Source organism: Pieris rapae, chromosome 24 (genome assembly GCF_905147795.1).
Source record: "Pieris rapae chromosome 24, ilPieRapa1.1, whole genome shotgun sequence".
Taxonomy (NCBI): domain Eukaryota; kingdom Metazoa; phylum Arthropoda; class Insecta; order Lepidoptera; family Pieridae; genus Pieris; species Pieris rapae.
In genome coordinates this window covers 4,557,881-4,584,570 of record NC_059532.1, presented here as the reverse complement: position 1 = coordinate 4,584,570, position 26,690 = coordinate 4,557,881, and the positions used below count along the sequence as shown (strand labels likewise).

At 35.1% G+C, this 26,690-nt stretch overlaps 3 protein-coding genes across 4 annotated transcripts; all 3 read right to left on the bottom strand.

The window, feature by feature from the left end:
• Window positions 1-1,136: 1,136 nt before the first annotated feature.
• On the bottom strand, window positions 1,137-9,657 carry LOC110999556 (chymotrypsin-2-like). Of its 2 annotated transcripts, none has more exons than XM_022268655.2 (5): window positions 9,521-9,657; window positions 8,025-8,202; window positions 1,907-2,153; window positions 1,549-1,701; window positions 1,137-1,400 (listed from the first exon to the last, which is right to left on the bottom strand). In XM_022268655.2, exons 1-5 carry the CDS (start codon window positions 9,534-9,536, stop codon window positions 1,242-1,244), a joined length of 753 nt encoding a protein of 250 aa, XP_022124347.2. In that variant the 5' UTR covers window positions 9,537-9,657; the 3' UTR covers window positions 1,137-1,241. The 2 variants fall into 2 exon arrangements, with proteins under 2 accessions (XP_022124347.2, XP_022124348.2); XM_022268656.2 differs by having other exon boundaries at window positions 1,257-1,400; window positions 1,620-1,701.
• Window positions 9,658-13,080: 3,423 nt separating this feature from the next.
• Window positions 13,081-16,542, bottom strand: LOC110999552 (chymotrypsin-2-like). Its single transcript, XM_045633588.1, has 5 exons — window positions 16,476-16,542; window positions 15,865-16,042; window positions 14,816-15,062; window positions 14,389-14,541; window positions 13,081-13,593 (listed from the first exon to the last, which is right to left on the bottom strand). The coding sequence occupies exons 1-5, from the start codon at window positions 16,522-16,524 to the stop codon at window positions 13,432-13,434; spliced, it is 789 nt and encodes a 262-aa protein (XP_045489544.1). The 5' UTR covers window positions 16,525-16,542; the 3' UTR covers window positions 13,081-13,431.
• Window positions 16,543-18,675: 2,133 nt separating this feature from the next.
• Window positions 18,676-21,713, bottom strand: LOC110999551 (chymotrypsin-2-like). The gene is made up of 5 exons (XM_022268651.2): window positions 21,616-21,713; window positions 20,985-21,162; window positions 20,365-20,611; window positions 19,938-20,090; window positions 18,676-19,192 (listed from the first exon to the last, which is right to left on the bottom strand). Exons 1-5 carry the CDS (start codon window positions 21,662-21,664, stop codon window positions 19,031-19,033), a joined length of 789 nt encoding a protein of 262 aa, XP_022124343.2. The 5' UTR covers window positions 21,665-21,713; the 3' UTR covers window positions 18,676-19,030.
• Between the last annotated feature and the right edge of the window lie 4,977 nt (window positions 21,714-26,690).

The following is a 26,690-nucleotide window of genomic DNA, read 5'->3' as shown; positions in this document are numbered from 1 at the left end:
TTTAATAAAATCCTGTCTACGACAAATATACTAGATGCCCTACTGACTCCACAAGCCCACTACGGTATATATAATACGGTATATATAATAAGGTACTTTTATTCATTAAGTAAGTATAAGTAAGATTTAAAACTATAAAACAATGAAATAATAACGAAACCAATTATAATAAATTATGATTCTTTAAAATAATAGAAGGAATCTCAAAGATTAACAAAAAAAGCAAAACTCCAGCATTCCCACTGTTAGTTGTGAAGCTTGTTACAGACTGTGAAATGTGTAATTGAACTCAAACTCAGTTCATTATTGCATTCCTTGTTATGCATTTTAATATGCCTGTTAATATTTTACACGTAACGCTATAATTTATTACAATGAGGACCTTGGTTCGGCACAGCAAAGTTGTGAGAGGGAGTGCTTCATCAGTTAGTTAATACTTACAAGGTACATTATTTATTTGCTTTGGCTTCACATTGTGAAAAGAACAATGTACTTACATTATTAATAAACTTAACTTTTATAAAATAAATTAAAGTCTATCAGGTTAAATAAATTAAGGTCAGATAGTCTGTAACAGCGTAATATTTAAAAAAAAAATAATTTCTTTAAATATTTGGTAAACCTCAAATTGGGTGAATGCTCCAGATTGATACAATCCCAATTTGGACGTAGGTGGAACCAGTTGGCCTTTACGAGGAATTTCTCAGAGAGTAAAGAGCCTTTCTACCTTCTCTTTTTTAACATATCAGGATATTTACTAATAAGTTTATATGCTTCCAGTATATATAAGCTAGGTTGGGTAAGGACATTGTTCAGAATGAAGTGAGTTTACATTTATAATATTGGCACGGTTTATATCCAGCGAGCGATTCTTAGAATATTCCATAGAATCTTCGTGAACACACTAAAATCAATGAAAGAATCTTTCAGAGCAATCGCCCGTCTGACGTAAATCGACCTTCACACGAAAATATTTTATTTTGTTTCTTCCGTGTTCATTTGAAAAAGTAAAAAAGTGTATTTCCTTTATGTAGACTATATTTTATGTTCTATTAGTTAGGTTAGACTTAGGCAACAGTGAAGAAAAAAACGTGTCGTTTAAAATAAAAATTTATATTTTCACATGTGGCGTGACTTATTGCTATTTATTATATGTAGTCTGAATACTGCTTTACATTTTAAAATAGACTTTAGACTTTTATATGTAGGTAAGCAACTTATGATTTGTCGAAATACATAATTTAATCCTTCATATTTTTCGCAATCCAGTCATAATAACCGGAGACAGATGCAAAAACATCTGGGTAGTTTCTACCGCACGCAGTCCTCCAAGACATTACTCCAACTTGAACAAGGCCTTTCTTTCCATCAGAACTGACCAGAGGAGCTCCTGAGTCGCCCTAAAGAAGTTATGCTTGAATATATGAATTGAACATTATTGTTAATCTCGGGGGTTTGAATTCTGAATTCTGTAAAAGTAATAGTAACCATGGCAACGACTGTAGTTGTTACTCCGAATCTTATCCTATGTCACCATGATAAACTTACATTACAAGCAACCCTCATATTTAGAGGTCTCACGCAGAGCTGTTTGTCATCGATGGGTAGGAGGTTGGTACCTTTTAACTGCTTGGTGCAGTCTGCATTGCTAATACTCTTGAAGAGCAGAAATTGAAGTTTGTTCGGCACACCTCCACGATTCTGTGAAACAATTTAATTGCATACATTCAAGTGTCCATTTCTTACCACAAAGTCTGTTTACAAATATTTAATATTTTCCCTTTACTACACATAAAGCACAGACAAATTAACCTGAAAACCTTTAAGGATTTCTAGTACCGCCTTTGACTAGGTAGTTAGGTCTCGAAAATTTGATAACTATCACCTAATTTGTCTGAGTACTTACGTCAATTTTACCCCATCCTGTCAGAGCACAAGTTGATCCTGCAGCCACAGGCTGTTTACCCAATTTGATTGCCCCAACGTTTTTCTTCATTTTGATTTTGCCATCAATTTTAATCAGAGCTATGTCATTTCTCAAAGCTTTCCTTGTGTATTTCTCGTGATTGATAATTCTCTTTATTTTGTAACGGTCGCCACCAGATCTCAGTTGGATTGTCCCAACCACTATGGATAGTGCTTCGGCGTCAATACTGTAAATTCAAATTGGATAGATATGGTCATAGTACAAATTATTTTAGTTTGATTTTAATGTCAATTTTTTAATATTATTATTTCAACCATTTAGGTCAAGGACTATTGTAAATACGTATATTTGTGTATTTTAAATCTTTGTAGTAAATGTAAAAAACAAAACTCATTGAAAATTAGAACAAATTACAGATTTATTATAAACTAGCAGACTCGGCCAAGCGTTGCTGTGGCTAAGGTTTTTGTTATATTACATAGTAGTAAATTAATCAAGGGTAACCGTAGGAGAACTTATGTGAAACGTTGGTACCACGACACGGACCTAAACTAAACTACCTTTAACTCAGCGCCATCTGTTAGAATTGTATCAAATAATAAACAAATGTTAATGTTATCGTAATTTTAGTAAGGATGCCTATTTTTTTTGAAAATGAAATATAGCCTATGTCACTCAGGAATGATGTAGCTTTCCAACAGTGAAAGAATTTTTCAAATCTGCCAAGTAGTTTCGGAGCCTATTCAATTCATACAAACAAACAAAAAATCAAACCTTTCCTCTTTATAATATTAGTATAGATATACAATAAATTGTTAAAAACACATTTTGCGTATGATATGGCTTTTATTACTTTGAGTTTCATAAGTGTTTAAATTTATCAATGTTTTCGTAAAAATAAAAGAAATATCTAGTTTAACACATATAATAGGAATTACACTATAAAGATAGTATTTAACGAATACAAAATCTGCAACTTCACAACCTTTTGGTTTGGGCTTCATGTTTCTGTATATGTTCCATGACTATTTCTAAAAGGCGTGTAGGTGAGTCTTTACCGTAGACTGAAAGTCATGGTGCACACCTACAATCTCAGGGATAAGAATCATAAGCTGAAGCCACTAGGCCAACAGTGCTCTCATTCTTTGAAACTTTTTTTTTATAGAACAGGGGGCAAACGGGCAGGAGGCTCACCTGTTGTTAAGTGATACCGCCGCGGACACTGGACACTCTCAATGCCAGAGGGCTCGCGTAGGTCGCGAGGGTCTTTTAAGAATTGGTATGGTATTCTTAGAAAAGAATTACTTAAACAATCATCAGGTGAGCCTTCTGCCCGTTTGCCCCCGGTACTATAAAAAAAACCATTAGAATGACCAAATCCTGAGCAATATAGCCTACATTCATATTCAGAAAAAAATGGATGGTGATTCAGTTTTTAGTTGTCATTATACATTCAAAAGTTAAAGACGTGTTTCTCTAATTGATCCGCCGGCACTAGCAAAATTAAACCCGACACTAGCAAAACTAAACCTTGCGACCTCACCATATGGTCGACTTCGAGCCACATAAAAATTGAATAACATTGTATCGAGAACCGGTTTCCGCAAACAAAAGAACTGCATTCCTGAGCGATGAGCGAGCGCCCGGTTGAAGCTAAGTGTAATTTAAAAGACATTTAAGTATTTTCGCGCCGACGAATCATTTAATTTACAAGTTTTAGTGTGAGATTTTCGACTGATACGTATGAAAAATGGCCACAGAATCCGAAAAGGCAATTAATATACTCGAAAACATAGCCCTATTCATCGAGAATGAGGAAGTTTTTATACAAGAAGATTTATACTTGTGTATGTTGGGAGATTTAAAAGACATGTTGGCGGCAGTCGAGTCTGACAACAGTACACAATCGCCGCCAGAAGAACAGCAAAATAAGAAAGTTTACCTCCCGGCTATACATTTACCTCTTTTTTCGGGCGAGTACGAACTCTGGCCTAGTTTTAAGTATTTGTTTTCATCACTCGTCCATAATTGTACAACACTAAGCGACGTCGAAAAACTCCATTACTTAAAAAGCAGTGTGACAGGTGAAGCAGCGACTTTATTGAAGCACATTTCAGTAACCAGCGCTAACTACATTCAAGCATGGGGAACGCTGAACCATCGATATGGGAACAAGCGTCTAATAGTGAATGCATTGTTGAAGCGACTTTTTGCCCAGAAGAAATGTACCAGCCAAGCCGCAACACCACTGAAATCTCTACTCGACACCACCAACGAAGTATTACAAAGTCTAGAAAATTTGGAGGTGTCGACGGAGTCTTGGGATCCAGTAATTATATTTCTGGTCGCACAGAAGTTGAACCCAGGATCCCAGAAGGAGTGGGAACAAAATTCTTACTCAGAGAACTCTCAGGATTTGTCGACTTGGAGGGATCAGCGCAAGTTTTTGGAGGCAAAGTTCAGAACATTGGAATTAGTCAATTCCACCACTACTTCAAAGCTTGCCAAGGAACGAGTCCTTCACGTTATAGCCACAGAAAGACCAAAGCAAAGAAATTGTGCTTTATGTACAGATGCGCACACGTTATGCCATTGTAACGTATTCACCAAGATGTCACCAAACGAACGTAGAGAACATGTCAAAACAAACAAGCTCTGTTTCAACTGCCTCGGGGTTGGACATTCGGTGTTTAGGTGCCGTTTGCCAACATTATGCCGTGTATGTAAGAGACGTCACCACACTCTTCTACATCTATCTAATTACGGGGAGGCATCGGCTTTTCATGTTGTAGCTAATCAACCGATGTCATCCAATCAAGCAAATGTAGAAGAAAAGGAAGTTCAAGCAATGGTTGCGTCACACTATCACGCAGGGCGGAAACAGACAATTTCACTATTAGCCACTTCAATAGTAATTTTAAAGAATGAACGTGGATATACTACTACATTGAAGGCGCTAATAGACTCAGGATCTCAAGCATGTTTTATAAGTGAGAAGGCAACTCAGATCCTGAAACTACAGAAGAGAGCAGTAGATCTTATCGTGTCCGGACTTGAGTCCACGAAGGTTAGAGTGAGGCATGAAGTTAATGTTAATGTATCATCACGATGGAACAATTTCATTTTACCTATTAAAGCCTACGTGATGACGAAGCCCTTAACCTCTAACATACATTCGGGCACAATAATAAGAAGAGATTGGCCGCACCTTGCTGGCATTCAACTGGCAGATGAAACATATTCCGCTTCCTGTAACATTGATCTGCTGTTGGGTGTCAATGAGTATGTAAACAGAATGAAGAAGGGATTAATCAAAGGTCCACCAGGTACACCATGCGCACAAGATACATACCTGGGATGGATCCTTATGGGTGGAATTGACATCAAGGTCAATCATGAGCAATCCTTAACGGTCATGAAACAAGAAGTTGATATAGAAGATTTACTGAAAACAATATGGGAAGTTGATGAAGATACGAAAAGAAACCTAACACAAAACGAACAGTTATGTGAAGATATATACACTAAGACACAGAAGCGAGATAAATGTGGAAGATACGTTGTCAAATTACCATTCAACATTGAAGAACCTAAATCAACAGACGGAAACACGAGAGAAATAGCAATGAAAAGACTAATGCAATTAGAAAGAAGGTTCAATCAAAATAAAGAATTAAAGCAAGAATATAAGAAAGTAATTCAAGACTACATAGATCTAAAACATATCGAAGAAATACATAAAGAAGAAATAAATAATAAATCAGTCTACCTACCTCACCACGCCGTGATCCGTAATGATAAAGAAACTACGAAGACTCGTGTCGTATTTGACGCCTCGTGCAAGGTCTCTCTCAATGACGAACTGTTGACGGGTCCTGTACTGCAAGACGATCTGAGAAACCTGATAATGAGGCGGAGAACTCACGCCATTTGTTTTGTTGCTGATATCCAGAAAATGTACCGTATGATATCGGTTGACCAAGAAGACACAGATTATCAAATTTTGTGGAGAAACGACCAATCTGAAGAAGTTAAAGACTACAGATTGTTGACTGTTACATTTGGAACAGCTGCTGCTCCCTATCTCGCCGTAAGAACCCTTATGAAATTGGCAGAAGATGAAGGCGACCGGTATCCAGAAGCTGCTAAGATATTGCGTGAAGATTTCTACGTGGATGACGTAGTGTCTGGAAGTGACAGTCTGCAACAAGCAATAAAGAATAGTCAAGATGTTAGAGAACTTCTTCATTTGGGCGGATTTGAACTAAAGAAATGGTCGTCCAACAGACGAGAATTCTTGGAAACAGTTGATCCTAGCAATAGATCGTCTAATGCTAATCTGGAACTAAAGATTGATGGAACAATAAAGGCACTTGGCGTACAATGGAATTTAGGAAAAGACAGATTCGAGTACAATTTAAACTTACCTTCAATCAATGAAGTGATCACGAAGCGAAGCATTCTGTCTGACATCCAAAAGCTGTTTGACCCACTCGGCTGGATTGCGCCTAGCATCGTTCTGACAAAAATACTAATGCAAGAACTATGGCTGGAAAAGATAACTTGGGACAATGCATTGAATTCAAAAATAGCCAGCAAGTGGATCACATTGCGATCTGACCTTTATGTGAATGGAATCTACATAGAAAGATGGGTAGGTACAACGTGCGCCAACAGAGAGTCCATCGAACTCCACGGTTTCAGCGATGCATCCATCCAAGCATATAGCGCTGTAGTATATTGCAGAGTGACGTACCCAGACGGTACGAACAAAACGACGCTTATCGCAGCAAGAACAAGAGTAGCTCCATTGAAAACAATATCCTTACCTCGTTTGGAGCTCTGCGGCGCGTTGTTACTCTCAAGATTGCTTAAGCAAGTTGGTCAAGCAATGAGAATACCTGCAACTCAAATTTATGCTTGGACAGATTCGTCCATTGTCCTAGCATGGTTCTTTGGAGAGCCAAACAACTGGAAGGTGTTTGTGGCAAACAGAGTTGTTGAGATTACAACCAATGTATCTTGCAGTCAGTGGTATCACGTTCAAACTCAAGATAATCCAGCTGATGTTGGTTCCAGGGGGATGCTAGTAGAAAATCTTAAAAAATGTGATTTATGGTGGCATGGGCCAGACTGGTTACAACAATCGAAGATACAGTCCACTCAAACAAACAGATATTGAAAGGAAAAATAATAAAATACAAAATTTAAAAATAATTTACAACAAAAATGAACAAGAGAAGAGACTACTCACACAATTTGAAGAATTTGATACACTATTAGAGCTACTTAGAACAATCACATACTGCCGAAGATTCCTGAAACAAAAAACATTAAAGGACAGAATAGATAGTAAAATCACGACTGAAGAACTACACATATCGATGCAAATCTGTATAAAAAGAGCACAAGAAGAAGAATTTACAGAAGATATAGATTCGTTAAAAACAAAGAAAAGAGTTAAGTAAACAAGCAAACTAAAAGCACTAGATCCTTACCTTGACAAAGATGGAACCCTTAAGGTGGGCGGTCGGCTCAGGAACTCTGAACTGGCTAATGAAGTGAAGCACCCAACCATTTTGGGTCACGCAAATAGACTTACCTATTTAGTGGTCGCAGAAGCACATTTGAAGACGCTGCATGGAGGAGTGCAACTGATGGTCTTACCAGAGTCTATAGTGTAAAGAATGGAGATCATATAACAAAGAGATGCGTAACCAAACTATGTGCGATGCCCATCGAAATCGATTAGTGCTATATAGTTGATAACATTTATTATTTTACTATTTTTCTTGTATAAATTCTTTCTGAAGCATCATATGCCTATACGTAATAACTTAATGATTGTTGTAGAAGCAAACTCAGAACATGTGATTAATTACAGATAAATTTTGTTAATCTTGCTTATTTTGAAAGGACTTTAGTAGTCCTTTGGTGGGCGGCTTATGGTGATTCAGTTTTTAGTTGTCATTATACATTCAAAAGTTAAAGACGTGTTTCTCTAATTGATCCGCCGGCACTAGCAAAATTAAACCCGACACTAGCAAAACTAAACCTTGCGACCTCACCAATGGATACAGAGTACAATGTTACTTACCCAAATGTGCAGTGGGCACCTGTTAAAACCCATTCCTCGTGTATGATAGAGCCGCCGCACGAGTGCCGTTCTTTATTATTGTGGTGCCTACGTATGGAGAGTTGGTACATCGCGAAGTTCTGCGAAGCATATTGATCCCCTACGATCCGCGTTTCTCCACCAAATGCATCAGACTCGCCTGTGAATAAACAGATTAATTAGCCAGCCGCAATGTTATGACTTACGCCCGCGATAGTGATGACAGATGGGTGAAAAAAGACCAGACACTTTTTTCACCCACTTTTTTCCAAGTAAGGGTCATACTTCGAATGGCTCGGTGGGAAGAAAAAAGAGATCACGCACATCAATAACCTGGAAAGATGGAATAAAAGGGATAAGGATGGAATAAATGTTTGGAAAATGGTGACGAGGTTCAGAGACAAGTAGAAGAATTCGAAGAGGCTCACTCCGTCGGAGCTGGTAATGTTAAACATAATGATCGAAATCACAGGGATTTATAGATTACAGATAATACATTTTTATGTCATTGTGTATGTAACCAACTCATTCGCCTCGAGGATGCAAATAACGGAGTCAATTCTGCGCGTTCGAACAGGAAAGGAATCAAGTGATGTGTGAGAGCCTTAGTAGGGAAGAATCTATCCCAGGCCTCTTCGGATAAATATATAAATCAATTATTACCCAGAAGTCCACGTGAAAGTAGGAGCACCAACCCCAGTTGTACAAACATTTTTCTGATTAGGTATACTTTGCCATTACACTTATTTATATTAATTTTCTTTTTGAAAAAAAAAAAATTAAAAATTGTTTCGAAAGGAATAAAGAAAACTAATTATAAAAGTAATTAACTTTTCACTTGTATTAATTGTATACTTGTGTTAATAATTTAAAGAAAATAGAGTGTCAGATACAATATATTGGCAATATTGTTTTTCTTCTAATTTATGTTAAGAAGAACTCTGGGAATACGGGCTACAAATATAAACATATATTTCAGCACATTTTCTTTTCAAAGTGTAAGATTTGGAAACCCTTTTAAGTAAAAAAAAACCTGTGTCAGGGTTCCCAGCTCTTCCATAAACTTGGTTTATTAGGTTATTTAAAGTAGGTTATTTAAAGAAAAAAATCATCATCATTCCTAGCTAGATCGATTTAACGCCCCCGTATACTAAATTGCCTGAAAATCGTTGGAACCGATTCCGAGATTCCAATTGTATATATATATACAAGAATTGCTCGTTTAAAGATAAAAAATGACAGACAAATTAACCTACCTTTGACAAATTCCAATACCGACTAAAAGTCAAAAGTCAAAGTCAAAATTCATTTATTCATGTAGGTAACATAATGTACACTTATGAACGGCAAAAAAAAAAAATATTAAATGAATCTAATTTTACATTTACTGCCAGTTCTCAAATCAAGGGCGTAAAACGGAAGAGAAGAACTGGCAATAAACTCTTTTCTTGTTGTACCTAATTTGTCTGAGTACTCACGTGAAGTTTCCCCCATCCTGTCAGTGCACAAGTTGATCCAGTCGCCAAAGGCTGTTTCTTCAATCTGATTGCCCGAACGTTCCTTTTCATTTGGATTTTGCCATCGACTTTTAACAGAGCTATGTCATTTCTCAAATTATGTCTTGCAAAATTCTCGTGATTGATGATTTTCTTTATTTTGTAACGGTCGCCACCAGATTGAAGTTGGGTTGTGCCAACCACTATGGTCAGTGCATCGGCGTTAATACTGTAAATTAAAATTGGGTACATATATGGTACCGGTAACCTCTGAGCTGGTGTTTTCCTCGAAAGTGAATATCACAATACAGCCAGGAAATGCCAGCATCAAAGGTACTGCCACAGGGAATAAATAATTTTAACTTGATTTTAATTTTATTTATCAATTTTTAAATATTATTATTTCAACCATTTAGGTCATGGAATATTGTAATTACGTATCAAATATACGTGTGTTTTTAAATGTGTGCAATAAATTGTTAAAAACTTATTTTACGTATGATACGGCATTGGATTCGATTACTTTGAGTTTCACAAGTGTTTAAATTTATCATTGTGTACGTGAAATATTTATTCAGAAGAGGGGTACATGAAATATCTACTATATCACGTAGAATAGGAATTACATTATAATGTTAGTATTTAACGAATAAAAAAATCTGCAACATTACATCCTTTTGGTTTGGGCTATGTCTGTTTCTATTACATTATCATTTCTAATAGGCAAGTAGGTGAGCAGCCTTTACCTAACACAATGGTGCACATGTACAATCTCAGTAATGAAAATCATAAGCTGAAGCCAGAAGAACAACAGTGCCAGTAGGCCAGTTCTTTAAATCTTACCATAAGAATATCAAATCCCAGAGCAACATAGGCTATATTTATCCAGAATACAAAACAGGTTTCCTAACCATATGAATCTTGAAGGAATCTTATAATGTTCTAATCTTATATATAATAATGTTACTGACCCATATGTGCAGTGAGCAGCTGTTAACACCCATTCTTCGTGTATGATAGAGCCGCCACAAGAGTGCCATTCTTGATTACTGTTGTGCCTACGTATGGAGACTTGGTAAACTGCAACGTTCTCTGGAGCATCTCGACCCCCTACGATCCGCGTATCTCCGCCAAATGTATCCGACTCGCCTGTGAATAAACACATTTATTAGCCAGCCAATGATTTTACTTATGAATAACGCGATTGTGATGACTGATCGGTCAAAAAAGACCGGAATAGAACCCTTACTTGGAATGGCCCAGTGGGAAGAAAAAGGAGAGCACGCCCATCAATAAGCTGGGAAGACGGAATAAAAGGGATAAGGATGGAATAAATGTTTGGAAAATGGTGACGAGGTTCAGAGACAAGTGGAAGAATTTGAAGGCGGCTCATTTCGTCTGAGACTTACAGATCACAGATCATACATTCTTATGTCAAAGTGTATGTAACCAACTCATTCGCCTCGAGGATTTAAATCAAGAAGAGAATTCTGCGCGATCGAACGAGTAATGAAAGCATCGAGTGATGTGTGAGAGAATTGGTAGGGAAGCTATTATTATTTAATTATTATATTATTAAGGAAGATATTTATACAAACGAGGCCAGGGATCAATCCTGGCCTTGTTCGAATAAATATATAAATGGATTCTCACCCAGAAGTCCGCAAGAAAGTAGGAGCACCAACCCCAGTTGCACAAACATTTTTCTGATTAGGTATACTTTGCGTTTATTCCTATTTATATTCACTTTTTTGATAAAAAAAAGCAATTAAAAACGATGTTTCTAAAGGGAAAAAAAGAAAACGAATTATAAAACTCATTAATTGTTAAGTTATTGTTAATATTGTCTTTCGTAGGGAAATTTAAAAATATAATTTCTTTTTTTATTAAAACGGTTTTAAAAACGTGTTTTAAATGCAAACTACAGATATAATCAGAAACCCTATGAAGGCTCCTTATAATGCAAGTATTTCAGTTACGTGCTATAAATAGTATTTTGAATCTGTTATTAAAATGTCACACAGATAAACTTTTTGGATTTTCAACGATTAGACGTTACCAGGCCATAAAATAATTAAAAAAAATCAACGATTTAGAAAAGAAGCACTCGTTTGCAAATGTTATGTTTTGTCTCTATGTTAAATTATTTGCATAAAGACATCAATTTTAGCCTTAATTAAGACCAATAAATACTTTAAAATTAAATAATTAATTTTTACTCGGATGAGCAAAAAAGGTGACAACGCCGCAGGCAAGGCGGAAATAATAATCGGCTCAAATTTCCCTTTTAATTATTTTACCCTTAATCCAATTACCAGGAGGAACACCATGCTCCTGTATAACAACTACTTCATTATTTCGGATTACAAGATATTAAGTAGACTTGCCTACTCATTTCAGTGTGTAATTACCTGGCAAGCAGGTGTAAACAGGTAAGTCAAAAAAGGTGACTCCATCGATCTGCTAACATACCTGTGTATCAAAAACTATCTGTCAAATAAATTTCATTTGGTTATCAAAAGTATGAAGGTGATGAAAGAAAAACGATAAAAGTTAATTTAATTAAAAATAGCCATGACCACTTTTCGATAGGAAAGCAATTATAGACATATTTGTTTATAAAAAAGATGTAATAAAAAATACGTCTCATCTGGTTATCAGATCGGTGAAGGACGACCTCCCACGGGCTCTTAGACCAGCAAGTTAGAGTGGTATCGCCGATAACATTTTTTACAAGTATCTTCGTAAGTACTACAGTAGTATACTTAGTACGTACTTACGTAGTATACTTTCGATATAGAAACAAAATAGACACCAATCCTAAATACTTTTAGTGATATGTAAAAAACAAACGCAGCAGTACTAATTGTTACCCCTTGGACATGTCTGATGGATATACTTATACCTCTGACGGTTACTGAGTCTGTAAACTTTTTTCCACACACTAAAATAGTATACGCTCCTAGTAACAACATTAATTTAAGCCAAGGCAAGGAACAGAAATCCTTATTTTCTAAACTTCTTTATTTTTCTTCTTTTAATTATGAAATTCTTCTTAGAAAACTAACAGTCAGACGAGTAGTGCTAAGTATTTGGTAGAACTGTTTGAACGTGAACGGCGGTGTTTGTCAATCATGATCTCAGTCGTTTGGCATCATGGTGGACGCTACACCCAGTGACAACAACAGCGTGGAAGAATGTTTCGGATACAGAATTTACGTTGCATTTCATATCTCTTTATCGTCGATATTGTGGAAAATAAAATTGAAAGATTATATGGACAAAAACAAGAGAAGCGCAGCAGTAAAAAAAAATGACAAATTTACTGAAGATCTGTCGCCGGAACATAACGGAGGAAGAAGTGAGAAAGAAAATTAATATACTACGTACAAGTTTCTAGAGCGAAAACAACGAAGTGAAGTCTATGCTTTCTGGTTCTGGTACCGATGATCTGTATATACCGACATTATAACGAATTAGAATTTCTGCAAGATCAAATGGAGGAAGAATCAGGAATTAGCACAATAATAGAAACACAGGTAAACTAGTGATACAGTTTATTGTGAGATATTTTTTTACACGTTTGTTTTGCCATAGACCAGCACCCGTTGTGTTAAAATACTAAACCGTTATGTTATTTGAAAAAAGAACACATCAACAAACTAACTGGAGACTGTATTTCAACTTTTAATACACAGGCTAGATGATAATGGTAAAAAAAACGTGTACTTCAAAATAAAATAATTTTTTTTTAAATACCACTTTCTATCTATTAAATGTCACATTGTAGTGTGCATAATGCATACATGTGATAATAAAAAAAGGACTATATTTGATAAAACATATCTTTATCTGGACTGTAATATGTCCAGTTAATAATTTTTCAAAACAACTTAATTCTTCATATTTTTCATAATCCAGTCATAATAGCTAGAAACTGAAGAAAAAACCTCAGGATGGCCTTGAGCGCACGGAAACTTTCCCGTGGACATGACTCCAACTTGAACAAGACCTTTATTTCCATCAGAGGCGACCAGAGGACCTCCTGCATCACCCTATGAAAGGAATATCTTCATTAATAAAATAAATCCGTGCCACTTAAACCTTCTTAGTCACAGATTTATGTACTCGTTTCATGACCATTTTTCAATCTAATAGGCAAGTAGGTGATCAGCCTCATCTACCTGACACAAGTCGACTTTTTGGGTATTATTCAAGCGGGTTTCCTCACAATGTTTTCCTTTAACGTACGAGCGAGTGTTGAAAGCCCATTGGTGCACAGCTGGGGATCGAACCTTCGACCTCAGGGATGGGAGAACACTGCTCAATCTTTATTAATTACCGTTCTTTCAAATGTTATTATTATTCGTGTAAATATATATTTTTATGATTAATTAAAATAAATTGACGTGTTAAGTACGAGATTATTTTTACTTTTTTGTTTTCTTTATTAAAGACAATTTTGTTACTAATATGAAAGAGTTTGTTATTACCATGCGTATGAGTGTGTTGTTACAAAGTTAAAAGAAATTGAAATTCCACCAGTACATATGGCGTCTTTAAGATTTTATTATTAAGACAACATTGTCATATTCGTTATTTTGAGGATCAATTTTGATATTGTAGGGATTTTTAAATACTTCTAATGTAATGTTTGTTGCCATAGCTACTTTGTTATTTAAAAATATATTTATACAAGAAACTCCAGATTGCAATAAAGATTAAAAATAGGAAAATGAAATCTTTTGATGTAACTATCTACATGACCGTCGGAGGAGTCATCAGTTATAAGGTGAAAAAGGGATGGTAACCATGGCAACGAACACCGTTGTTGTGACTCCAAAACTTACTAGACAAGCACCCATCTTATTTTGACCTCTCACGCAAAGCTGTTTATCATCGATTGGTGTTAATTTGGCACGTTTTAACTGCTCGTGGCAGTCCTTGTTGCTAATAATCGTCAAGAGCAGAATTTGAAGTTTTTTCGGCATAGTTCCTTTATTCTGTAAAACAATTCAATTTGACAGCTACATGGGTGGATCCAACCACTCCTGGTGCCTTATAATCATCTTAGGGTTTTCTTATCACAAATTCATTTATTATACAAACAAATTATGTTTAAAAATATTTTATATTTGCCCGTTTAGCACTCATTAGAAAGAACAGACTAAACCTAACCTAACCTAAAACCCTTTGGCGAATTACCACCTTTGACTAGATAGTCAGGTCTACTACTGTCAATTCGATAACTAGGACCTAAATTGTCTGAGTACTTACGTCAGTAATTCCCCATCCTGTCAAAACACAGGTTGTTCCAACAGCCACAGGCTCTTTCCACAATTCGATTACCCTAACATTCTTCTTCATTTTGATTTTACCGTCGACTTTCATAAGAGCTACGTTATTTGTCAAATCTTCTTCTGAGTATTTCTCGTGAACGATAATTTTCTTTATTTTGTAACGGTCGCCACCTGATTTTAGGTCGGTTGCTCCCACCACAATGGGTAGCTGATTGGCATCGATACTGTAAATTAAAATTAGTAAGATATGTGTAGTGCCATTGACCCGAGAGCTGATTCTTTCCTCGCACCAGTAAATATCGCAATACAGCGAGGATATGCCATCATTAAAGGTACACTGCCACAGGAACCAAACTTTTAAAATATGATCTAAATTTCTATTTGTAGAAATAATGAAAAAATGTATGTTTAACGCTGGCAGCATTTCTTGACTGCATGTATTTATTAAATTACTAGTAATCTTGCAGCTTATATACATGTTATAAAACAAAACACTAAGGGCCTGTTTCACAATGTATGGATAAAAGTTCCAAATAAGATACTTCGAATTTCATGACGTATAGCGCTGACAGTCGTGAAACGCAAAAATACTATTTATCATACCAATAAGTAACAAATAGCTTATTTGGAACTTATCCGGACATTGTGAAACAGGCCCTAAGACATAGAGAAAGCCAAAAGACATATGTAAACAATATATATAAAACAGAAAACAATAACCTATATTAATAGAACGAGATACATTTAAATAGCACTAAAGGAAATTAAATAAGTCTTGGTGACTCCGCCGCCATTCTAATGAGTCTAAATTAAAATGTTTGCAAGAACCTGCATAACTATCGAAATATTGTTTTTGTTTTAGCTTAGAATTTTAACAAACTTTTTTGTGTATTTTCTACAGCTTTTTTATATATGTACATAATATGAAGACCAGATAAAACCTGCATAATCCAGCACGCTTCTGACATAATTATGCAGTCTTTTTATATTCTAACTAGGACATCTTATAAAAATAATGTTACTGACCCATATGTGCAGTGAGCAGCTGTTAAAACCCATTCTTCGTGTATGATAGAACCGCCACACCAGTTATATTCTACATTATTGTATGGCCTTCGTATGGAGACTTGGTAATTCGCTATGTTATTAAGAGTATCATGACCCCCTATGATTCGCGTATCTCCACCAAATGCATCAGACTCGCCTGTGAATAAACATATTTATTATCCTGCCTCTCTGTTTTTACTACTTATTAATAACGCGCTCGCATTTGTGATTTCAGATGGGTCAAAAAATACCAGAATAGCCTAGTGGGAAGAGAAAAGAGAGGACGGCCACCAGAAACATGGGAAGATGGAATAAAAGGGATTGCGGGAAAGGTTTGGGAAATGGACTTGTAGTTGAGACACGTGGAAGAATTTTGATTGAATTTATTTTTCAGGCGGAGGTCGTGTACTTATATTACACATTACGACAAGGGATATGTAATTTATTAAAAATTTTTCGAGGATTCGAATCACGGAACGAATTCTGCGGTTTCTAACAGGAAATGAAAGCATACAGTGATGTGTGAGAGACTTGGTAGGGAAGAATGTATCCCTGGCCTCGTTCGGACAAATATATAAATCCATACTTACCCAGAAGTCCCCGCGAAAGTAGAAGCACTAACCCCAGGTGTACAAACATTTTTTATGATTAGGTATTCTTTGCCTTATAACCTATTTATATTAACTTTTTAGATGAAAAAATGCAATTAAAAACTATTTTTCGAAAAGAAATAATAGTTAATTACTTTTCACTAGGATAATTAATTTTATTGTTATCTCTAAATAATTAAAACATTTAGAATTTCAGGTATAATTTATTAATGCTTTTCTTCTAATTTAGATTTTATGTATATATATTAGGGTGGTCCTTTTTTTATTCAATTTTTGAATTATCCTCGGGGCACTTTCTCATAATTATGATTAAATACCTCTAAATATGAATACATGTTTTTTTTTATTGTATTTGTTAAGATTAAAGGTCGCTACCAGCTGTCAATTTTTTAGAAATAAATTCATTTATACATTACAAACAGTCTTCCATTCTTGATATCTCTAAATGAATAAACAGATTTTATTATTCTTTATTACTCAAGATGTCATATGGAACATGGTGTAATGGTTGCAGCTCCTTACATACATTGAGTGTTTAATAAAAACGTGTTTTAAATGCATAATACAGATATAATCAAATAAACCCTATGAAGGCTCATTACAATGCAAGTAATTCACTTACAGGCCATAAATAGTATTTTTAATCTGTTATTAAAATGTCACACGGATGAACTTTTTGGATTTTCAGCGAGTCGACGTTACCAGGTCATAAAATAATTTAAAAAAAAATCAACGATTAGAAAAGAAACACTCGTTTGCAAATGTTATGTTTTGTCTTTATGTTAAATTATTTGTATAAAGACATCAATTTTAGCCTTAATTAAGACTAATAAATCATTTAAAATTAACATATTAATTAATTTTTACCTGGATGAGAAAAAAAGGTGGCAACGCCGCAGGCAAGACGGAAATAATAATCGGCTTAAATTTGCCTTTTAATTATTATACCCATAATCCAGTTACCAGGAGGAACACCATGCTCCTGTATAACAACTACATCATCAACTTCGGGTTCTGAGTTATTTTTAACATTCCATTTGTACCTATTATTTCGGATTACAAGATTTTCACCATCCATCCATGCATCGATTCCAAAAGTCGGTGACCATTTTTGACCGGTGTATCAACCGCCAACGATCGCCATAACTAATGTCTACATAAGTCTCATTTTGATCAGCTACATTTAATACAGGTTCGCCGATCAAAAAATGTACAGGCATCGGTGGAAGAGGATCATTAGGGTTGTTACTTAATACAATCAGTGGTCGTGAGTTAAGGCAGGCTTTCATTTGAGTCAGTATAGTTGTAAGTTCCTCGTAAGTTAAGAGTGGTATCGCCGATAACATTTTTACAAGTATTTTCGTAAGTACTACACTAGTATACTTAGTACGTACTTACTAGTAGTACTTACGTTGTATACTTTCGATATAGAAAACAAAATAGGCACCAATCCTAAATACTTTTAGTGATATGTAAAAAACAAACGCAGCAGTACTAACTGTTACCCCTTGGATATGTCTGATGGATATACTTATACCTGTGACGGTTACTGAGTCTGTAAACTTTTTCCCACACATTAAAATAGTATACGCTCATAGTAACAACATTTATTTAAGCCAAAGCAAGGAACAGAAATCCTTATTTTCTAAACTTCTTTCTTTTTCTTTTTAATTATGAAATTCTTCTTAGAAAACTAACAGTCAGACGAGTAGTGCTAAGTATTTGGTAGAACTGTTTGAACGTGAACGGCGGTGTTTGTCATACATGATCTCAGTCGTTGGTCTCATGGTGGACGCTACGCCCAGTGACAACAACAGCGTGGAGAATGTTTCGGATAGAGAATTTACGTTGGGTTTGATATCTCTTTATCGTGACATGCTGATGTTGTGGAAAATAAAATCGAAAGATTATATGGACAAAAACAAGAGAAGCGCAGCAGTAAAAAAAAATACAAATTTACTGAAGATCTGTCGCCGAACCATTACGGAGGAAGAAGTGAAAAAGAAAATTAATATACTACGTACAAGTTTCAAGAGCGAAAACAACAAAGTGAAAAAGTCTATGCTTTCTGGTTCTGGCACTGATGATCTGTATATACCGACATTATAAAGAATTTGAATTTCTGCTAGATCAAATGGAGGAAGAATCAGGAATTAGCACAATAATAGAAACACAGGTAAACTAGTGATACAGTTTATTTTGAGATATTTTTTTACACGTTTGTTTTGCCATAGACCAGCACCCGTTGTGTTAAAATACTAAACCGTTGTGTTATTTGAAAAAAGAACACATCAACAAACTAACTGGAGCCTTTTTTTCAACTTTTAATACACAGGCTAGATGATAATGGTAAAAAAACGTGTACTTCAAAATAAAATAATTTTTTTTATATACCACTTTCTATCTATTAAATGTCACATTGTAGTGTGCATAATGCTATAAATATGATAATAAAAAAAGAACTATATTTGATAAAACATATCTTTATCTGGACTATAATATGTCCAGTTAATAAATAAATTTGTCCAAACAATTTAATTCTTCATATTTTTCATAATCCAGTCATAATAGCTAGAAACTGAAGAAAAAACCTCAGGATTGCCTTGAGCGCACGGAAACGTTCCCAAGGACCTGACTCCAGCTTGAACAAAACCTTTTTTTATATCAGTGACGACCAGCGGACTTCCTGAATCACCCTATGAAAGGAATATCTTCATTAATAAAATAAATCCGTGACACTAAAACCTCATTAGTCACAGATTTATGTATTCGTTTCAATCTAATAGGCAAGTAGGTGATCAGCCTCCTCTAACTGACACAAGTCGACATTTTGGATCTAAGTCAAGCGGGTTTCCTAACAATGTCTTCCTTTATCGCACGAGCGAGTGTTGAAAGAACATTGGTGCACAGGCGGGGATCAAACCTTCGACCTCAGGGATGGGAGAACACTGCTCAATTTTTATTAATTACCGTTTTTTCAAATGTTATTATTATTCGTGTAAATATATATTTTTATGATTAATTAAAATAAATGGACGTGTTAAGTACGAGATTATTTTTACTTTCTTGTTCAATCTCAATCTCAATTTTGTTACTAATATGAAAGAGTTTGTTATTACCATGCGTATGAGTGTGTTGTTACAAAGTTAAATTCCATCAGTACATATGGCGTCTTTAAGATTTTATTATTAAGACAACAATGTCATATTCGCTATTTTGAGGATCAACCTCATTTTGATATTGTAGGGATTTTTAAATACTTCTAATGTAATGTTTGTTGCCATAGCTACGTTGTTATTTAAAAATATATTTATACAAGAAACTCCAAATTGCAATAAAGATTAAAAATAGGAAAATGAAGAGTCCATCAGTTATTAACCTCGGTGAAAAAGGGATGGTAACCATGGCAACGAACACCGTTGTTGTGACTCCAAAACTTACTAGACAACCACCCCCCTTTCTTTGTTCTGTCGCGCAGAGCTGTTTATCATCGACTGGTGCTAAGAAGGCACGTTTTAGCTGCTCCTTGCAGTCCTTGTTGCTTATAATCGTCAAGATCAGCATTTGAAGTTTGTTCGCCATAGTTCCTTTATTCTGTAAAACAATTCAATTTGACAGCTACATCGGTGGATCCATCCACTCCTGGTGCCTTATAATTATCTTAGGGTTTACTTATCACAAATTAATTTATTATACAAACAAATTCTGTTTAAAAAAATTTCATATTTGCCCGTTTAGCACTCATTAGAAAGAACAGACTAAACCTAACCTAACCTAAAACCCTTTGACGAATTGCCGCCTTTGACTAGATAGTTAGGTCTACTACTGTCAATTCGATAACAAGGATCTAATTTGTCTGAGTACTTACGTCAGTAATTCCCCATCCCGTCAGAATACTATTTGATCCAACAGCCACAGGCTCTTTCCTCAATCCGATTACCCTAACATTCTTATTCATTTTGATTTTACCGTCGACTTTCATTAGAGCTACGTTATTTATCAATTTTCTTATTGAGAATTTCTCGTGAATGATAATTTTCTTTATTTTGTAACGGTCGCCACCTGATTTTGGGTCGGTTGTTCCAGCCACAATGGGTAGTCGATTGGCATTCATACTGTAAATTAAAATTAGTAAGAAATGTGTCGTACTAGTGACCCGAGAGTTGGTGCTTTCCTCGCACCAGCGATTATCGCAATTATTAAGCTTCGCTAAGAATTTTAACAAACTTTTTTGTGTATTTTCTATAACTTTTTTATAAACATAATTTGGAGACCAGATAAAACCTACATAATCCAGCACGCTTCTGACATAATAATGCAAAGTAAAAAAGTCAAAATGTATTTATTCATATAGGTAACATAATGTACACGTATGAACGTCAAAAAAAGAAATATTAAATGAATCTAATTTTACATTTACTGCCAGTTCTAGTAGCAAAGTCTTTTTATATTCTAACCAGGACATCTTATAAAAATAATGTTACTGACCCATATGTGCACTGAGCAGCTGTTAAAACCCATTCTTCGTGTATGATAGAACCGCCACACCAGTGCAATTCTTGATTAAGGTATTTCTTACGTATGGAGACTTGGTAATTCGCTAAGTTCTTAGGAGCATTAAAACCCCCTATGATTCGCGTATCTCCAACAAATGCATCAGACTCGCCTGTAAATAAACATATTTATTAGCCTGCCTCACTGCTTTTACTACTTATTAATAACGCGCTCGCATTTGTGATGACAGATTGGTCAAAAAATACCAGAAAAGACCCAAACTTGCAATAGCCCAGTGGAAAGAAAAAAGAGAGGACGGCCACCAGAAACATGGGAAGATGGAATAAAAGGGATTGCGGGAAAGGTTTGGGAAATGGTGGTGTAGTTGAGACAAGTGGAAGAATTTTGATTGAATTTATTTTTCAGGCGAAGGTCGTGTACTTATTATATTACACATTACGACAAGGTCTATGTAATTTATTAAAAATTTTTCGAGGATTCGAATCACGGAGCGAATTCTGCGCGTTCGACCAGGAAACGCAAGGAAAGAGTGATGTGTGAGAGACTTGGTAGAGAATAATGTATCCCTGGCCTCGTTCGGACAAATATATAAATCCATACTTACCCAGAAGTCCCCGCGAAAGTAGAAGCACTAATCCCAGTTGTACAAACATTTTTCAGATTAGGTATTCTTTGCCTTAAGACCTATTTATATTAACTTTTTAGATGAAAAAAATGCAATTAAAAACTATTTTTCGAAAAGAAATAATAGTTAATTACTTTTCACTAGGTTAATTAATTTTATTGTTATCTCTAAATAATTAAAACATTTAGAATTTCAGGTACAATTTTTTAATACTGACTTTTCTTCTAATTTAGATTTTATGGATATATGTATATTAGGGTGGTCCTTTTTTTGTTCATATTTTGAATTATCCTCGGGGCACTTTCTCATATGATTAAATACCTCTAAATACATGTTTTTTTATTTGTATTTGTTAAGATTAAAGGTCGCTACCAGCTGTCAAATTTTTTAGAAATAAATTAATTTATACATTACAAACAGTCAATAAGCTTCCAGTCTTGTTATCTCTAAATGAATAAACAGAGATAAGCAACTATGGTCACGACATCTACTTTGAATTGAAACTAAAATTAGATTTAAATTAACTTGTACGCTATATTTTACCTTGTTAATTTGTTAATTACCAATCCATCCAAGGCCTCCAATGCCGAAGTTGCCAATTAGCGTGATTTTGCGCGAACTGTCGGCGAGCTTGTCTATGTTGAATTGTTAGACGCACAGCCCGAACTGGTCGGCGTGATCTCAAATTGGCTTCCAACAACCTATTTCTTACCGTCTGTTCGGAAATTTCTACACCAGTAGCCGTCATTAGTGTATTTTGTAGATCTCTTGCAGTTGTGGTGCGGTAACGTAAAGCACAGTTGACGATGTAGCGATCTTGCAAACGTGTAGTTTTTCTCCTTCGACCTTGACCACGCCTTTGTGAGTATTCTCCCGTCTCACGGTATCGCTTCCAAAGTCTGTAGATAACAGAAGGGGCTCCTCCTAGATCATTTCCTACATAATGCATAGTTCGACCCTCTTCAAGCAAAGCGATAGCTCGGGAGACATGCAATTCAGTCAGATCTGGCATTATGACCTAAACTCACTCGCTTCAATGAATAACAATGCTCAAAAGGCTCACTTCAATTTCTGTTAATACTCAAAAGATTGAAAAAAAAAAATACTTAAAATGTGTTTTCTGTGATTAGAAAGCAATGAAAATTCAAAGACGTCACTTTGTTTTTAGGTGTTTCTAGACACACTGCCACTTAATTATAGGACTACTAACCAAAACGCCGATGCTCTTTTGTTTTTAAACGGTTTTATTTAGCTCACCCCGTTTGTTTTATTCTTTTTAATTTCTTCTTGGGTCAAATTTAGTAATTCAAATTTCACCCTCTTCCTGTCAACCGATTAATCTGAAAGTTTGCATACACTTTGGATTTTGGTGACAATACAATTATGTTTATCCATTATCATTATAAATCCAAGATGGCAGCGCTACAAAATGGCGGATAACGTAGGTTTTATCAATCCCATCAATATGGGTATCAAATGAAAGGGCTCAACAAGCAGAATACAATATACTATAAATAACGGGCAAGAAACCTTGCAATAATGAAGCACTAAATGAATTAAACAGAATGCGAAATAAAAACTAAAAACTAGAACTAGAACTAGGTTTTATTTTAGGCTAGTCTATGCGTATGTTTATAATTCCCACGACTGTATCTATTTTATTATTTTTTGGTTTTTAGTACATTTATCTTAAACATTGCAATGTATGATTAACATAAAACCGTAAATAAAAATAGGTAAAAAAACTTTTTAAGTTTTTTTACCTATTTTTATTTATTTTCTTCGACAATGCCTTAACATTATCTAGTGGCCAGTAATAATTAAAACCTTAAGTAAAAAGTTTAGTTCTACTTTAAAGTTTTGTTTCCGTAATTGTTTTGAGCAGTATATATAAATTAGAATCGTTTAATGTATATTTCTTTTTTTTTTTGACGTTTATAAGTGTACATTATGTTACCTACATGAATAAATGATTTTTGATTGATTAATTGAATAGATCTGCTATCCGTCGGCAGCGTGTAAAAAATGTTGCAGAGTCGCTCAAAAACGAGTTTACACCTCATTAATCATTAACAATCCATTGGGATGGTAAAATTGAATATATTACTGGCACGCAACCATAGATTAGGTGCCAATTCTTGTATCAGAATATGAAGTTGATCAACTACTCGCAAAAATTGGAACATGGAACAAGCGAAGCTTGTGCGTCAGCTGTCTACGAAGCTATCTATCTTAATATATATATTTCTTGTGTGCGTGTGTATGTGACTGAACTCCTCCTAAACGACTGGACCGATTTAGACGAATTTTTTTGTGTGTGTTCGAGGGGATCTGGGAGTTGATTTTGGAATGTTTTACATTGGATCCGACAGACGGCGCTACCATCGCAGTGTCAAATTTTAAATAAGATTCGAATTTTAATTTTAGTCTGTCCCGAAATTTAAAAAAAGTTTTGTTATCATTGTGTTATATCGTGTGTGACCATGTGCTCCATCGTTAGATATTGTCATAACATTTGAATAATAATTTTCATCAAAATGGCTTATTAAAAATTGAAATTTTGAAATTAAAGACGTGTAGACAGGACAACGTCTGTCGGATCCGTTAGTAGTCATATATAATATATATATATATATATATATGTATATAGTCATGGAATTTGAGCGATAAAGTAAAATGTTTGTGTTCTGACTACTAGCGTAAATACCGGCTTAAGGAGTGGAATAAGTTTCTTTTGGAGCGCAAAATTGACAAAAATATACTTTGAATTCGTTATCGTCTCCACATAAAGGAATTTAGCAAAACGTCTTTAAATCAATAAGATATTACGCTGGAGGAAAATATTCTTGCAGACGTTACCGCAGACAGCATTTCTTTTGCCAAAAAGAAACTTCAAGTACATAAACCTCGAGATGACTACAGAGAACTGTTGAATCTTACTATCATTTACTTGGGAGGTGTTCCTGACAAAAAAACTGGTAAAAGCCCTGCACCGTATAAAGATGTATTTATTTAAACATCAGCAACATCAGAAGAACGAAAAGGCTGTGAGAGAAACATGTATTTTTACGGTGATGATTTAAGTCAAATATTGGTTTAAAGCCTCTACGTGTCAGTCAGCACCAAGAAACGACTTACAATTATTAATTTTAGTTCGTTTAATTTTTAACCTTTAATTCGTTCAGTAATTGGGCGACAGCGGGAATTTATAAAAGTAGACAACGGTTGTTTGACCTTTACGCTGAAAAGTCATAATGAAGAATTTACTCTCTATGTTAGAAATTATTCTAAATTATTTAAAAAAGTTTGTTACGCAGCCAAGTCCTTATATATAAAAAACAAGATTGAAAATAGTACAAATAAAACTAAAATGACTTGGAAGATAATTAGTAGCATAATTGATATAATTGCCCCCCATCTAGCTATAATTTTCAACAATTGTATTGAAAGTGGGGAGTTTCCCGATCTTATGAAACATAGTAAAGTAATTCCTTTATTTAAAGCAGGTAATATGTCCGACCCTAACTTTAGACCTATTTCCGTACTACCTACCTGTAGTAAAATCTTTGAAAAAACTATATTAAATCAACTTGTAAGTCATTTTAACGCAAAAAAATTATTACACAATAATCAGTTCGGTTTTACCAAGGGTCGCTCGACAGCCGATGCCGGCGTTGAGTTATATAGATATATAGTTAAGGCTTGGGAGGAGTCGCATGACGCCTTAGGTGTTTTCTGCGACTTATCCAAAGCATTTGATTGTGTCCAACACGAGACCATAATCGGGAAACTCCGCCACTATGGCATCAAGAATACCGCACTGAATCTTCTGACTTCGTACTTACATGGTAGAACTCAGAAGGTCGAAGTGAATGGTAAGAGGTCCTCTGGGTCGGCAGTGGATATGGGGGTACCACAGGGCTCAATTCTTGGCCCTTTCCTCTTTCTTGTTTACATAAATGATCTACCTTTCATGGTAGAGAAAAAACATCAGATAGTTTTGTTTGCAGATGATACGTCCTTGATTTTTAAAATCAAAAGACAAATAACCAATTTTGACGATGTGAACAACGCTCTCTCTTCGATTGTCCATTGGTTTAGTATGAATAACCTTCTGCTTAATGCTAAAAAAACGAAATGCATTAAATTTTGTGCAAGAAATGCGACGGTTATGGGTACTAGACCAATTATAAATAATGAGGAATTGAATCTGGATGATACAACTGTATTTCTTGGGATCACCTTGGATTCAAAACTTCAGTGGTCCCCTCATATCAACGGATTGGCGAAGAGACTTAGCTCTGCAGCTTACGCGGTTAAAAAAATTCGCTCACTGACTGATGTCGATACAGCTAAACTTGTTTATTTTAGTTACTTTCACAGCTTAATGACTTATGGCTTATTGTTATGGGGTCACGCTGCTGATGTCGAATCTGTTTTCATTCTGCAGAAGAGGGCTATTCGTGCAATCTATAATTTAAAACGTAGGGAATCTGTCAGAGATAAATTCAAGGAAATTAATATACTTACCTTTCCCTCGCAATATATTTATGAAAATATTATGTTTGTATACAAAAATAGTGATAAATATACTAGATTAGAACATACGCACAATGTCAATACTTGGAACAAACGCAGGCTGCAATTTCCCCGTACTAGACTATGTAAAGTTAGTAATTCTTTTTTGGGGAAAGGTATACTCTTCTTTAATAAAATCCCAGAGGCTCTTTTATCTTTTTAGCCTTTTAATAAATTTAAGAAATGTATGAAAGAAAAGCTGTGTAAAAAGGCTTACTATAAAGTTATTGATTATCTAGTTGATAAAAGGGCCTGGGACTAGTGCTGGGCAGGCTGCCTCTAATTAATTTGATATATTTGTTTTAAATATTGTTTGATGATTTGCTTTTTTAAAAGAGTACCGAGAGTTTTTTACGCCGGCTTTTTCTCTCGGCCTACACCCTCTGTCTTCTTTGCCGATGAATAGGGATGCCTACAGGTTCAAATTTAATGACGTGGAATAAGTGATACCTAGAAGATCTTATGTTCCAAAATAA

Excerpts from the sequence above, each read along its gene's own strand:
- LOC110999556 (XM_022268655.2), bottom strand. Across the intron at positions 2,154-8,024 it reads GGTGCCCACTGCACATTTGG|TATTGACGCCGAAGCACTAT; the intron begins GTAAGTAACATT and ends TTGAATTTACAG. Across the intron at positions 1,401-1,548 it reads ATATGAGGGTTGCTTGTAAT|GGCGACTCAGGAGCTCCTCT; the intron begins GTAAGTTTATCA and ends TAACTTCTTTAG.
- LOC110999552 (XM_045633588.1), bottom strand. The coding sequence starts at position 16,524 with ATGTTTGTACACCTGGGGTTAGTGCTTCTACTTTCGCGGGGACTTCTG. Across the intron at positions 15,063-15,864 it reads GCTGCTCACTGCACATATGG|TATCGATGCCAATCAGCTAC; the intron begins GTCAGTAACATT and ends TTTAATTTACAG. Across the intron at positions 14,542-14,815 it reads CAGGATGGGGAATTACTGAC|AATAAAGGAACTATGCCGAA; the intron begins GTAAGTACTCAG and ends ATTGTTTTACAG.
- LOC110999551 (XM_022268651.2), bottom strand. The coding sequence starts at position 21,664 with ATGTTTGTACAACTGGGATTAGTGCTTCTACTTTCGCGGGGACTTCTG. Across the intron at positions 21,163-21,615 it reads ACTTTCGCGGGGACTTCTGG|GCGAGTCTGATGCATTTGTT; the intron begins GTAAGTATGGAT and ends GTTTATTTACAG. Across the intron at positions 20,091-20,364 it reads CGGGATGGGGAATTACTGAC|AATAAAGGAACTATGGCGAA; the intron begins GTAAGTACTCAG and ends ATTGTTTTACAG.